Source organism: Rhodnius prolixus, unplaced genomic scaffold (genome assembly GCF_049639745.1).
Source record: "Rhodnius prolixus isolate KJV_2025 unplaced genomic scaffold, Rpr scaffold_10, whole genome shotgun sequence".
Lineage (NCBI taxonomy): Eukaryota > Metazoa > Arthropoda > Insecta > Hemiptera > Reduviidae > Rhodnius > Rhodnius prolixus.
In genome coordinates this window covers 25,459,151-25,474,692 of record NW_027411615.1, presented here as the reverse complement: position 1 = coordinate 25,474,692, position 15,542 = coordinate 25,459,151, and the positions used below count along the sequence as shown (strand labels likewise).

Below are 15,542 nucleotides of genomic sequence, written 5' to 3'. Positions count from 1 at the left end.
CCCATTTAGGTTTATGTTTTATTGGTTAAACGTACTCATTCTTATTTTTACCAGAGTAGAAGTAGTTTTTTTAATATTAATTCCTTTCTAAAAAAAATATGTTTTTGTTCATATTGAATCAGAAAGTGAAGATTTTAATTCTAAGAAAGCTTTAAAAACTAAAACAAAAAATAAAATTAAAAAAGGAGAAGAAGACACAACAAACATTGTAAACTATGAAAATTCACTTTAATATAGTTATACAAATTGAGAAAAAAAATGAACTCAAATTACATTTATTATTAATAGCTCGTACCTAATTAATATTAATAACTACAAATTATTGTTATAATTTTTATGTACATAATCAAAAAGGCTAGAAAATTTGGAAAAAATGAATATTATGAAATAAAATAAATGGAAGAAATAATTGAAACAAAAAAATTAACGTTTGGCCACAAATTTTTTCGCAAGGGCAGGCAATGACAATGCCAAAATCCAATGTTTCAACAACAAATGAATGAAACAAATTCCATTGATAAGATTAGTATTTTTATTTCTAATTTATTATTTTCAACATTTTTAATAAATCTTATTGCCGGACTTCATCCATTGTAAATTTTTAATGATATATTCATTATATAGAGTTTTAAGTAACAATACATTTCCAAAAAATTAAAATAATAATAAATGATGAATAGAATAAATTACAAAAAAGGTACTTTTAAAAAAAAGTATAATAAATTAATAATTGCAATTTGTAAAATAAAGTTCAATTTTTTTTCTATTTTTTAAAATTTAAAATAAATTTTATCACATCCACTAGTTTGCTGAATCAATAATAATATTTACAAACAAAATGTCTCAGCCGACGTCTTAACGAAGTGCAGAAATAAAAGAGAAAAACAATATGGCATGGCATTTAACACATAGATTAGGATTAATTATACACAATGATTGCAATGCTACATGACAACATTTAAAGGCTTTATTTAAGAAACAATCCCAGTTTATCAAACTACAAAAATTAGAATTATGGACTGCTTAAAATTAAACAAGGTTAAATTATTATTTTGTATCCAAACGACATATACCTTGTACATGTTCCAGAGTTTTAAGAACACAGATAGGATGTTCTTTCACATTTTGATGTGCGGTCTTAATCTTGACTGCCATCTTAACTTCTAGAATGAAAAAAAATAAAATAAAGGCAACCTTTTGTTTTATACATTCTTTTATTAAATGGGAGAATATTTTTTATTTATGAGTACATTTACCAATAAAGGTAACCTTGTATTTACAATATCCACTAATCCATTAATACCTAAAACCAAATGTATGTTTTTTAGAACTTTTATTCAGGGCTTGCTTATAATTCCAAGACTACAATTCGAAAACCAATGATTAGTTGGATCAAGAAATCTATGGTACTTTATTGCTTCAATGTATACTGTTTTCTGATTATTTTATTTTTTAATATTGTTAAAATATTAGCTTGATGTCCAAACACTAGCAACCAACTTGTATATTCGAAGAATGAATGCTTGATAATGTTGACTTTGGTTTTAATTCTTTAAATATAATCTTTCTTAGCGCAGATTAAATAGTCTTCTCGAGCTGTAGGTTTTTAACACCTAAAAGTGTAGAATTTATTGTGGTTCTAGAAAGGATAACTACCAACATAGTGGGCAAAATCTTGCTCAGACTGTTCCAATATAAGCCTATATAAATTCATTCTTTTAATATTTGCCATTAAATTGTGGCCTTTAGAATCAAGTAAATAAAGTTCGTTTAGCGTGATGACAACTTTTTTAGATTTTAAAGAGATCGAGTTGTTCTACTTTTGTAAAAAATTAAGACGTCATAACATTGGAGCAAATAGGCTAACAAAATCAGGTTCGTTAATTAAACGTTTTCGAGAAAATGGCTTGACACTAAAGACGATCTGCCTTTCAATGAAAAAAATAATCTTGATTACTATTAAGGCTTATTTTATATCTTTCAATAATTTTACTTCCGATACAAAACTAACTTTACTTGCTCTTTTCTACTAGGCAATAATTTGTGATTTCTAAACCACGAACATAAAGTTCATTACTAAAACATAAATAAAGCAGTTATCGCAAAATGTCATTGAATTATTTCATGTTCCCTCTTATCACACATCATCCCCTGAAATACCTGGAAATAAAAAAATGCAAATGCAAAATATGTACCGTACTTGGCCTTAAGACTGCCGACTTCTTTTCAATATATACCGTGGCGTCGAGGGATTGCGAGCTAATTTGTGAGAAAGAGGAGGTTTCAAAAGTAAAATTCATTAATTTGGCAGCGGTATAGAAAAGTGACATCAAAAAGATCTTCGTTAAGCATTCTAAATTTTGTACAATTAGTTCTTTACTAATCTTATCAATGATTTGTTTAATCCCAGCACCTTTAAATCTTCCATGAACGAACGCGTATTTTCTGATAGTTATTTTAATGAAAATCAGAGTACATTAAAACTCAAAGGTTACTTAACAGTTTTCAAAGGTTCTGATGGATTCATGTCTACTATTACGAAGCCAGAGTTTTACAGACCTGATCATCAGCGAAATGGAAATAGCAAAAAGCAAAGCGAATTGATTTAGGGAAAAGAAAGAGATACTGATTCTTTCTCTAGAAAAAAATCTAACCCTTTCTTAGCGTACGAACTTATTATGCGTTTCAGAATTAACTTTCCACATTGAACTGATTCATAAATGCACAATATAATAATCTCTATACAAAACCAAATTTTTAGGAGGACATTTTTTTTTTTTAAACTACATTTACTTACAAATTAAAATAACCCAAGAATAAAGATTCTTTTCACGCATTTATGAACGCGATGAAAAAGTCAAAATATAAATAATCAGCTTATCTAAGGAACAAATATTGCAAATTGGTTGCCAGCGTGCTCCAGACTTAAAAGTTTTTCAAGATTTGTTCGCTTTTAGTTTGAACTATGAAAATTTACTCTTTTTTTTTAATCTTATAAATCTCACTAAGAATAAAAAAAAATACTATATAATTTATAAGTAACTTAACAAACACAATAACAACACACAAAAAAGACATGATGAACGCTCTTTCTTGGATAAGTCCACATTCAAAAAATTGACATTATAAGGCAATTTACAAAAAGTGTTAAGGCTAAAATGATTTTTTTTTTTTTTTTACCTCCTAATATATCCAACAGATATATATAAATATCCGATCCAATTAAAATTATAATTCCTTTTCTTTTTTGTTGAAAATATCTTTTCAAATATTGTTAATTATGAGATGAACGTCAATTAAAAACAAAAACAAAAAATAAATTAAATAGGTATTAAGAATTTTTTAGTCAATTTATGGATACATTTTTTTTTTCAAGTCAATGTTTGACAACTGCAATCAGCAAGCAGTAAGTACTTACCTACCAATATTACAACCATTATTTTTCCTTTTATTATTTTTATATATGATTTTTTTTTTAAATTTTTGAAGTTTACTTTAATTTACTCTCTGTGGTAAAATAATTGTTATATAACTAGTTCTGTACAAAAAAGGAGTATATATATATATATAAAAGGATGATGTTTGTTGTTTTTTGGCTTTACTAGGATGTCATGTCCGAATGCCAACTTGTTCCGTTTAAACAGCTGCCAGAACTTTCACCAGACAGATCTCCTGTATAAAGCAGAGCACTGACATGTAAATATATGTATATTTTAAATATAACTTAATAGCTTCTTGAGAAATTCTCAGACATACAAAATGTACAAAAGACTTCTTCAAAACTGGACATTTTAAACAAATTTAAATTAATAGAACATATTTCAGTTACCCGCTTTTTCGACTGATTTAAGAAAATTATAATGTGTCAATATGTCCGATATGGTTTATCCTGAAGTATAGGAGGTTAAAAAAATCTGTTATGAATACAAGTGCCATTTTCAAGGTCTTATTACACAAATCCTACCAACATGTACAGTTTCTAAAAGTTACGTTACATGGAAATGCCACCTTAAAGGGAAGCCTACCCTGGCCTCTCTCAAACACGGTACTAAAAATAATTTTTCTAAAAAATGATTGATTAAAGTGAAATTTACAAATCTATGTGTAAAAATGTATACATAAAGTTTAAAGAAAATTAATCGTTTCCGAGAAACTCTCAAAATCTAGAAAATTTGTTCATTAAATGGTATTTCCGATATCACTATTTTGGAAATTTGAAACTCCAAGTTTGGTTTAGTTCCACTTTTTATTCTTATTAAACAGGTGCAAGTTATACATTATACAAAAATGGCGTTTCAGAGAAAATCACTCCTCTCTCCCAGAGGTGCCCTTATTTGAATTCTCCTGGGAAAACGTTTCAAACAAAATTTACAGATCTGCAACCATTGTAACTGATATAAGTGCAAAGAAAATCGTTGGGGCAGTTTTCAGTAAAGTGGTCCTTTCGGTAGACCTTACTGTGGCATCCTGTTTCACGTAAGAAAATATCAAATTTGAATTTTCAGCAATTTTTCGTAACTGAGATACGGTGGATACACACCTATTTGTAAAAATCACTTTTTCGCAACCAGAGTATCTCAAATCGGATATTTTCTCAAAATCGAAAATCTGCATGATTATATTTATATTATTATAAAAGCTCTCATTAAACAAGTTTTTTAATTTAAGGCACGACAACATTTAACTTCATTAGCACTCAAGGCCATCTCAGTGCAAGCCGGCCTCCAGACAGTGTTCTGTCGCTGCACGTTCCCTCTTTACCGAGCAGTATAAGAGTATCAAATGTACAAAGTCATATGCAATGAAATGTACCAGCGTAAATTTCTGCATATTTACGGTTGTCACAACATAATTATCAGTACTGATGCAGCTGAATCTAAGACGTTTAATAAGCTACATATATAATGGCTGATTAAAATAAGTAGAGTATTCGACTACTTTTTCAAGCGAGGGCTTAACGTCCAACTACCGATTAGGTGCCGTGGACGGGAGCGGAAGCACATTATTTACCATAAACAATATTTTCTAACAAATAAAAAGTAGCACACAAATCCACGTTTACCACTACACAAACACTCGCCACATAATGGCCAATTACCCCAACAATTTAATTAACGTGAAATCTGTCTACTAACTGCATTCATTTTATTTTATACACCGGCATTACTGACCAAATCCAAGGTCATGCTTAGTATAGTACATATTTACCTAAAGCACAAACCATATTCCTGGAACTTCCTATTCACAAACCGCTGGCGGGAATTTTTTTTTTTTATTGGAAGAGAAAACCTTTTTCATAAAAGGTTTTATCTCTTTTTCTTAGCTTTCACTCATCATTGTTCTCACTCCGTAAAGTAGAGTCGATTGTCAATGTTCCTTAGGATTTGCTTTGAATGCTAAGATCAGCAAACGTTTTTGAACCCTCGGTGTCAATTCCACACTCTTCTTCGTAACACTCGAATCCCCTATCGTTTAAAAGTTAAATTGTAGTGCTGGATTACGACGTAAGTGGTGGGAAGCATGTTTTACAGAATATGCTCAGCACACGTATGTTTCAGTTTTACTTCAATAAGCAGTGAAGGCGTTTCATATTTTGTTATTTTTTCGACATATATTTTTTTATTTTTCGAAACACATATCTTACAAAACAAGTTTCTACATCGTTTTCTTAAAATCAATTTTTCAATAAAACTATTTCCACAAACAAATATTAACTTTCATTGGATTAAATGAATAAAGAATTAATTATGTTATTAAATAATTTAGGCACACCTTTAGCTGTTTGTTGTGCGGCTACTTCAGCAGGTGCCCATATACGAACCGTACAGTCATCTGAGGCTGAAGCCATCATACGATGGTATACAGGATTCCATGACACACAATTTACAGTTCTAGAATGACCTGTAAGGGTGGCTATCGGCCGTTCTCTCTTTATATGCCATACGTAGACTTTGTGATCTGAAACCATAGTTTTCAAAATATTAAATAAAAATATTTAAAACAAATATTACGACAATAACTTTTAGTAGGTCTTGCCTTAGTAAGTACTTAATAAGGACTTTGTAAGTCCTTATTTCTTACAAAGTTAGTTTATTATAGATTTGTTAATTCAATGTACAAAAAATTTGCCACACAACACCACAACCCGAGAATGTACAAATTGAGTCCTAGTAGGAATAAATTGTACTGTGCCAAGGAACAAGGTGAACTTTACTTTTTATGGTTTTACACTTTAGATTTCCTCACTACATTTTAATAACTGAAAATAAAACACTTCACGAGCTGAAACAGTATTTTATTTACTAATTCCAAATTTAAAAATTGATCCGATAGCAAAAAAAAAAAGAAAAGAAAAAATCATTCAAAAGAAAAAAAAGTTTTAATGATTGCTATATGCAAACGTTTCATTAACTATGTAAATATTTTACCTTCACTACCACTAGCGATAAAGTCTTGATTGACTCCACCAAAACAAGAGTGGATAGTGAAGTGACCTTGAGTTACACCCTGAAACTTTCTAACAAGAACTTTATCTTCAAGATCCCATAAGTGTACACCTTGGGTGGCCACATTTAGAAGTGCAAGACGATCACTGTCGTCGACACAGAAGGTAACAACTGGTTGATCTTCCAATAATCTGAAACATTATTTCCTTTTAGAGTAACAAAATAATTTAATTGGGTGTTAACTCTTCATTTAACTTATATACATACATATATACACAGGGTGATCCATTTAAAACGCACCAATCGCCAATAACTTTTTAGGAAAGCGGAAATCCGGAAAAACCGAATAAACTATTTTTTTGTCTAATTTTCAAATTTTCCACCCCCGGTGCTGTATCTTCATTTTTTTGGGGGGTTATGGCCAATAAACTGATCGGGGATCCTTAAGTACCACTGGTTTTGACAATGATTATGAAAACTATATAAAAAATGGTGAAAAATGACGTTGACCCCATTTCGATATCCCTAATTTTTGTTCTTAACAGCGTAAAGTCTACATTTCATTAGATTAGATTTTACGTTTCATTAGTTGTCGTTTTACTATCATCATGCCAACATATTCGAATATTGAATATCGCGATATGTTATACATCTACGGATTCGTAGATGGGAATAGTGGAGAAGCGAGGTGGGAGTATGCTAGATGATTTCCTGACAGGCGTGTTCCGAACGCCAATACATTCGGGGAGGTATTCAGGCGATCAGGTCACCATGCCGACGATGCATCTTCCTACTTTTTTGTAATTAATATAAAATTTCTGTATTAATTTTTAAAATAACCTATATTCATGGTATGCCTTACGAAAGGTGTTTGTATTTTGATGTTTTTCATGAGTAGTGCAAGTTTTGAACTCATATTTTTGAGAAAAGTTAAGTCGAGAGTTTTGGGAAAAAATTAGAAACTTGCTATTTCTTATGTTTGGGCCTCAAAGTGAAATCTTGAATAATTATTTTGAAATATAAATTAGCTTATTAAAAAGGAAATTTAACCTTATTTCTAATGAGCTTACTGAAGTTGCTTTAGCTTTATTAGTTTCAGGAATGTAGACAAATATTTGCTAAAAAGTTGTTATATCTTGAAAAAACATAAAATTAAAAATATCTATAAAACGAAACAGAATGAGTTTATATAGACCATAGTTTATACAGATTTTTTGTTGCTAACGATGCCCAGAATCGCTTCGCGAAGTAACGGTATTCTTATACTGGATACCCTGTGTATATACAAAATTAAGCTCTAATTTTGGCAAGAACAAAAAATTTCTACAACTTTCAACTAAATATAAAAATGTATAGAAAAAAGATTAGAAACGTGTTTTTCATCAATGGCCCTTGTCATAAAGTAGAATTTCATTACCCAAAATCTTCATTTATTTTTTGCACAACAAAAAAGTACTAGAAGTTTATAATTTATTTTTCTCTACCAATGTTATAACTTGAAAAAAATCTTTTAGAAATGAGAAAAACAAATTTTTGAAGTTAAATTCCTTGGTTTGTCTGATGTACGAATAGGCACTTTTCTATCCAGGGCGCTCTCATTATAGATAGATACCCGTTTCATGCAGAACTTTTTAAACTTAATAAGTGATCTACAAATAATAAAATATTAGCTATACGATTTTTTCATATAAATACAATACCAGATTTAAAAAAAACATACAAAAATTGAGCAAAGAAGCACAATCTTTAATGAGGCAAATTAATTAAGACATACCTATTATTGAATTTTTTGTTTTAATAAGTGCTTACATATTTGCATCAGAAAGATCTTCAAAGTTGTAGGTTCTAATTCGGTGATGAGTATCTGCCGCCAATACACTTTTGCCATCAGATCTGCACCAAAGGCAATTTACTCTCACTCCCTCCCAAGAGTCTAACACGTTACCGGCTAAATCCTAAAGTATAAAAAAATGCATATGCAATTAAATTATAAAATTTGTAATTATATACAATAAAAATTCAATTTTTACTCATTTATTTCATATCTATGTAGATTCAAGATACGAAATTTAAATACATTTTATAAAAAGGTCCTTTTGTGAAACCAGAATTTTGGTTACACAATTCATGCTCATAAATATTGTACACGAATTTGACTCGTACAATATTTTGAAATGACACTAGAGAAGAACCTACTCCAAGAATAACGCTTATTTTATCAGTCAGCACGACTGTTTTAAGTATCCAGATCGGATTCGGACTTTCATCCTTGAACAGAAGTTGTTTTATCAGTTTGGTAGGAATTTGTCATCAACTATGTTTCCATTTTACACTATACTATATGTTTACTCTGTGAGTTAGGTTACCTGCTTGCGGCGACTGATAAAATCAAGTGATATTAACCAGTACTGCACTTTTTCCAATTCCACTAAGATCCCACGTAAATTAAAGTTTAATGGAAAATGAATAAAGTATGAGAATAAAGTTCAAATAAAATCATTCTTTGAAACCATCTCATTGAAAAATGCTTAAACATGAAATCCAAGAAAAACATTACAAATTAGAATTGTAGGTTAAGATTCGTGAGTGAACGGTGCGTAATCAAGTTTAAAGAAAATCTAAAAAAACTGAAAAATCTTGTCGATTAATTAGCCTTCCAGTTGTCCATTTTGGCCGGAATCCTTAATGTCGGATACCCTTCAGTGGCAACAATACAAAACATCTAGTTTGAACTTTCTGCGATTTTCTGTTTTTGAGTTATGGAGGACGCGTACAACGACAATCAATGAACTCAAAAGTAAACTCAAAGCGAGTATTTCTGATAAAACCTCAAAAGCAAAAATTTTGACAATCGCAATTTTATTCCTTATAGAGAGTTAAAATCTCTCAAGATTCTCAAGGGAGGCGCTTACTTTTTTATAAAGCATTTAGTAATAAATATGCATTTGTTTTTTTTATTTTAAACTGAATAAATGTTATATGGTTAACACAAAAAAGTAGTGTGAAGAATGTACAAAAAAAAATTCAAAATTATTCCGTTATTGAAACAATTCCAGTTGTTGTTTGTAATTAGAAGTTAACTTACACACTGATAAAACTGTCCACGAATGCCTCCTGTCACAAATCGTGTGCCATCCGCATGCCAGGAACAAGATGTTAGGCTATCATCTGGTGAATGCGACAGTTTGACTCTGAGTTCTTCTGTCTCTATATTCCAAAGCCATAGTTCAGGACAATCTTCCGGTCCACAAGCTAACAGATGAGTACCATCTGGTGACCATGCTAAGAATGCCACACCGTATGAATGACCATCTAATGTTTTACGATGGCTGCATGTTAGTGTTTCCTATACGTAATTTTTCAAAGATTAATTATTTTGAAGGATGAAATAAAAAATCTATATAAGTAGAAAAAATTGGTAACTATTTACTGGATCAACATCCCAAATGATAACAGTAGTGTCCTTGGAACCAGTAGCAAGTTTTAGGCCATCAGGTGAAAACCTGCAATACCATACTTCATCACAGTGATTATTGAGTACTTGAATTGTTTCGCATGGGAATTGGTCTCTGAAACAACAATTTACGAATGATATACTTTTTTCAAGCTAATGAAAACCATTCAATAAAAATGTACTCTTAAGTTATAGTGCAATAAAAATGGCGACTAAAGTAATAATTTAAATCTGTCGAGATGAGAACGTAAACTGTAACCTATTATCTAAGCATGCAACACTTGAAATAATGAACAATTAATTTCTACCATCCACTTTATTCAGCTTAACTAACGTGAAATATCTACATTAAATCTTACATATCCCCTTACTAATAGTCATAACACCAGTTGGTTGTAGAAACTAAACAAAAGTGATTTTATAAAACTCTATTATAAAGAGTTTAATTTATTTTAAAGCATGATTCTTTATTAAAAGGAAGATACATTTTTAATACTTATGGTTTTTGCTCATACACTTGTAATTTAATACGTAAATCTTGTAAATTATCTTAATAAAAATGAAATTCGATACCAATACTGCTGCTTTCTTTTATTTATTTTGTATATATTTTTAATCCTATAAGCAAAGCCTATTTAGGCTGTAGCAAAAACCCTTAATGACGCACGAATCGATGCTTTAAAAATCACTAATTGACTTATTAAGAAAATGAATAAAAATAAAAATATATACATATATTTTAATTAATAAACCTTGAGCAACGATGATCAACAAGAAGAGAAATATTTTCAATTCCATCTTCCATTTTTGTATTGTGATATGGGCACTTTTCTTTTTGTAATTCTACTGCTTGAGTCAGTAATGCATACAACCTGTAAATTTTCTTTCAATTAAAATCTAAATTTTTATTCAGATAATATTATTAGAAAATATATGATTCCTGAAGATTACCTCCTAGGAGGAAGCATGATGCTGGGCGGAAGAAACTGTTGCAATTTGTCCATAAGTTTAGACCGAGAAACTGATCCCTTACCTTCCCAGCAAGTAATTCGTTTAAGTTCATCTGGTCCACCACACATCATAAAACTGAAATAATTGCAACAGAATTATATTCTTAAATACGAGTCTTAACTTCTTACAAGAGGACAAGACCAATATAAACTATTCTTAACAAAATTATGTGAAGAACACAATCTCGTAATGAACTTAAGTTACATTTAAATTACATACGTCCTTCAAAACTAAAGTTTTGAACTTTTGAAAAACTAAAGAAAGTTCGTTACGGTTTAAAAATAAACATAACTTTTTAATACTAGCTTTTAAAGATAAAAAAGACAATCTTGACAATTGTACAGCAGTTAAATTTTGCACAAAAGATAAGGAGTGACATCAAGGTTGGAATGCACAACTTGTTCATAATGCAGTTTAAAATACATATTTTTATTCATTTACTGATTTATATTTCTATACAAATTTTTAAAAAGTCATTAAGAGTATCTTTATAAAAAGAAAAACAGCCTAACCCACACTTTTCCTAACATTACTCCCCCTCTGCCCTAAATTTCTGATTTTCTCACAAATTGTCTGCATTAATCTAAGAAATTTTTGAAATTTTTTCCTACGATTCTTTTCTTTTATTCCAACAAATTACTAAACATTAACAAGTACATCAGATTATGGAAATGTACAAATTAAATTTGCAAATTCAATATTGATCTAAAATGAAATATTACCTGCTAATTTCATGGACTCTAGATGTGTTGTGCTGTAAAGGAGCAAGTTCGTTTCTTAAAACGTGTAAAGCATCTAATACCCTCCCATCTTCTAAATATTCTAGATACTTCTGCTCCAAAATTAAAAATTTCATCTCCTAAACAGAATAGTAGTAATATTAATAAAAATGATAGTTAGATACCCTGAATTATTACAGAAGTAATTATCGGGGTCAACCGAAAACCATCTTGCACCGTGTTTATACAGAAAATAGGCGATCTTTAAACCAGCGGCAGATAAATTTTTAAATGGCCATCAGATTGAAGTCTATTGAGAATAAAATATAGTAATCGCCTATTTTTTCAGGCGGGGCTTAACCTCTAACTGCCCAATCGCGTCGTGCGCGAGGACGGAAGCACATAATTTACCAGTAACATTTTTTCTAATAAATAAAAAGGACGCGGGATTCGAACTGGGGATCTCCCACTTACAAAGCCTCGCTTCTTAACCACTAGGTTAAACACCTTGGCGTTTAATGAACCCTTATACTTTTTATTGAGGATATTAATACTAGAAATTATCGTTACTATGAAATTGATGTACGGAGGCTTACTATTTATTTCTAAGTAATTAATTATTTTTAAGTACGTAATACGTAAAAAAATTAATACATCATTTTACGAAATATTGGCAAAATACTACTATAAAAAACTATGAGATTAAAGTCTTAATCATTTGTTTCTGAATTTAATCTTTAATATTTTATACACATTCATTATACACAAAACTATTTATTCTTCAGCAATTTTTATGAAAACTAAATTAGACACGTTAATATTGGCAATTTAATGTAATATTTTCCAATTTACGAATTCATTTATTACTTAATTATTCTATAAATTTTGTGATTTAAGCACTTACTTTAAAAATGTATCTTCTGGTTTTTCTATAAAAGAATAAAATATTCCTTTCTGAATTTTTAGTAGCTATTCTAAGCACAATTTCTTTGTATAAATTTATTTTTATTAAAAATACTCAAGTATAGACGAATTGGTGGTGCTTCAGGTGGAAAGGGAGAATATTTGCTTGCTGCTTTCAGACCTAATCTAAATCTTTCAACAGCTGAAGCTGTAGCAGATTTGACACTTTTTGGGCAGATTTTGGGCTTGAAGAGTTCCACAAGTCGCCTTTGCGGGATGCTGTTTGTTTTAGCCATAGTAATAGAAAATATTCCTTCAGATGGATAAGAGTACTTTTGCGAGACAGCCAGTTTCAAATTATGAACCTGGTCCTGTTGGGGTTATGTACAATAAATATTTCTGAGTTTACCTCTATAATACAGTATTTCCAGTCCCTCGTACACTCTAATACGTCTTAGTAATTCAATCTTGAACTTTCTTCGTTTTCTTTAAAATATTTTACCACAGAAACGAATAGAACACATAGTACAAATGGAACATCTGTGTATACTCAACCTCAACATATTTAATCATTTATAGAAATAGATGCGACAACTGAAGATTTTGGGACCAGTAGCTTTTTTCAGGGCACATCAGGCCTACGAGTAGTGTTATCTCGACAACGTCCATCTCCGGACAATGAACTACTAGGATAGAAATCAAGCATGCAGACCACTGAACCAATCTCTAATCTAAAATCAAACACTTATTACTATATAGATCTTTACTTCCAATGTGGAAAATGTAAATTTGTTAAAATGTGTTTCTTGTGAGTTGGCTCCGCAAATCATAGAGGGTGCTTATTAGAATAAAAGACTAGCTTACTGATTAATGCTATAGTGATCCTTATGCAAATCCAGCTACCTGCTTTTAGAATTTGTCTTCTTGGGAGCTAATTACAGCTTACTACTCAGAAGCTCACACCACAATACATGGTAGACTCTTGGTGGTAAAAAAAAAATCCTAATTAATGTAAAAGTACTTACAGACAAACTGTGAGATGATTTCTCCAAGAGAGGTTTCAATTCGTTTAAATCATTATCTGCCTGAAAAAAATAAATTAACAATCAGGCGAATCACAGAAAATGTAATAAATGTAATGATATCCTACTTTACATTTAGCCAAAATAGGTCACAGTGATAATTTTATTAAAAAAATATCTCTTTTAAAACTCTCGAAATTTAATAAATATCATTTTTGTTGTTGACTGAAATCCAGATAATTGCAGGTCGATGGTTACCAACAGAATTCACTAGTTATAACTACAATAAAACCCAAGTTATTTTGGTTTAAGTTAGCATCCCTTTCAGTTCTGTAATTAATTCATTTTATAATGATGATCATGAAATTAAATAAATTATTTCTTTTTATACAGTCACTTTGTTAGCCAAATATCCTCTTTCTTTTGCTTTTTTTTCTTAACGAAAACAAGTTTGTTTTTTTTAAACTAAACAATCAATCTTAAAAACTTTGGGTTTTTAAAGGTATTTCTTAGGATTGGTCATCAGAAATGAGCCAACAACTTCAATTACAATACATTTTGTGGTTGTTCTAAAATTCACAATACAAAAAACATTGCAGAAATATTGGAAGAAAGGCTCGCATCAATGACATGCAAACAACTTATACAATATTAGTAAACATTATTTGAATTTATTATTATTTACGGAGGATGCACTCCAACTTTAGAATGAATTATTATTTTTAGCTAACTTTTTACTAATAGTAGTAAATATAAATGTAACAAGTCACGAATTTGGAGGTTACACCACTACATATGTATTTTTTTAAAAAGATTTACGAAATTAATGGTTCACTGAAATTTATATTTTGAAAATGGTGAATTCATTGAAACATTAAAAGCAATCACAAAAATTAGGAATTTATTAAGGTGATCTCGATGTTGTATTGATATACGTCAATATTTCTTTAGATAAAATTAGACAAATAGGTTAGAAATAATTATAAACTTAATATTACTATAATTGTAAGCTTCTTTTTTTTTTTCTAGCAGTATCGCATCACTGCTCGATTTAATAACAAAAATTATCAACATTCAGAGGGAAACAAATGCTTTACACTAATCAACTTTAATATTCTTACTTTATTCCATTCCCCATCCATGACATGTTGTCTGAATTTTGCTGCTGCAGGGTGATCCAAGCGACAGCCAGATTCTCTCATAAGCATATCAGCAGTCTGTCTAAAATTGCGTATTATTTAGAGGAATATAACTTTAAGAAAAAAAAATTACAAATAAAAATGAATATTATCTTCTAAATCTTAATTTCTAAATTTGTCAAAATCGAAAGCAGAATAATAACTAAAATTGAAAAGAATGAAATGATTGTAAAACTCAAAAATATTAGTCAAGAAAATATTAAGTCCTAATAAGTTAATCTGATTAAAGAAAATTTATTTACAAGTAATGTGGCGAAACTTAAGTTATTTAAATATTATTTCCCACAAATTACAATTTTTCACCCCGAAAACAAGGAGGATGGCTTATACATAAAATGTTTTCACGAACCAATTATCCTAAAAAGATTTTATAAAAAATTACTTACTGAAGACCAATGCTTTTTAGGTGCTGACCAATTAATCTCACAATATCTTGATCAGTTTGACTGAATATTCTTTCAACTTCACCATTTTCAGTTTTTATTTGAACTTCTCCTTTAGTGGGTTGTTCTTCTTTATGTTGTAGCTGTGGTGAACAGCCATTTGCTTGCATCGTAGCTTCTAGAGAAGTACGAGACTTTTTTCGCGGTGGCGGGTCCAAGCCGCCGTCCTCCGGGTCTCCCTTCGAGTCCAGGCTGCTATCGGGACTCCGTCTTGGATCTGATTACGCTAAGACCACCTATAAATGAAAAAAATCTTACTTAATAGAAACTATGGTCATTCCTTTTACTATCACAGATGGGTCTCAGCTGAGCAATGTTTAGATCCATGACGTCAGGCATTCGTAT

At 30.2% G+C, this 15,542-nt stretch overlaps 1 protein-coding gene across 4 annotated transcripts; it reads right to left on the bottom strand.

The window, feature by feature from the left end:
• Positions 1–206: 206 nt before the first annotated feature.
• LOC141457282 (WD repeat-containing protein 26) lies at positions 207–15,507 on the bottom strand. Of its 4 annotated transcripts, none has more exons than XM_074134024.1 (12): positions 15,141–15,507; positions 14,677–14,776; positions 13,559–13,618; positions 11,634–11,770; positions 10,852–10,986; positions 10,653–10,772; positions 9,877–10,015; positions 9,532–9,792; positions 8,256–8,401; positions 6,429–6,637; positions 5,773–5,958; positions 207–1,163 (listed from the first exon to the last, which is right to left on the bottom strand). In XM_074134024.1, exons 1-12 carry the CDS (start codon positions 15,305–15,307, stop codon positions 1,048–1,050), a joined length of 1,776 nt encoding a protein of 591 aa, XP_073990125.1. In that variant the 5' UTR covers positions 15,308–15,507; the 3' UTR covers positions 207–1,047. The 4 variants fall into 4 exon arrangements, with proteins under 4 accessions (XP_073990125.1, XP_073990127.1, XP_073990128.1 ...); XM_074134026.1 differs by lacking the exon at positions 207–1,163 and adding an exon at positions 1,597–3,672 and having other exon boundaries at positions 15,141–15,506; XM_074134027.1 differs by lacking the exon at positions 207–1,163 and adding an exon at positions 4,220–4,376 and having other exon boundaries at positions 15,141–15,506.
• Between the last annotated feature and the right edge of the window lie 35 nt (positions 15,508–15,542).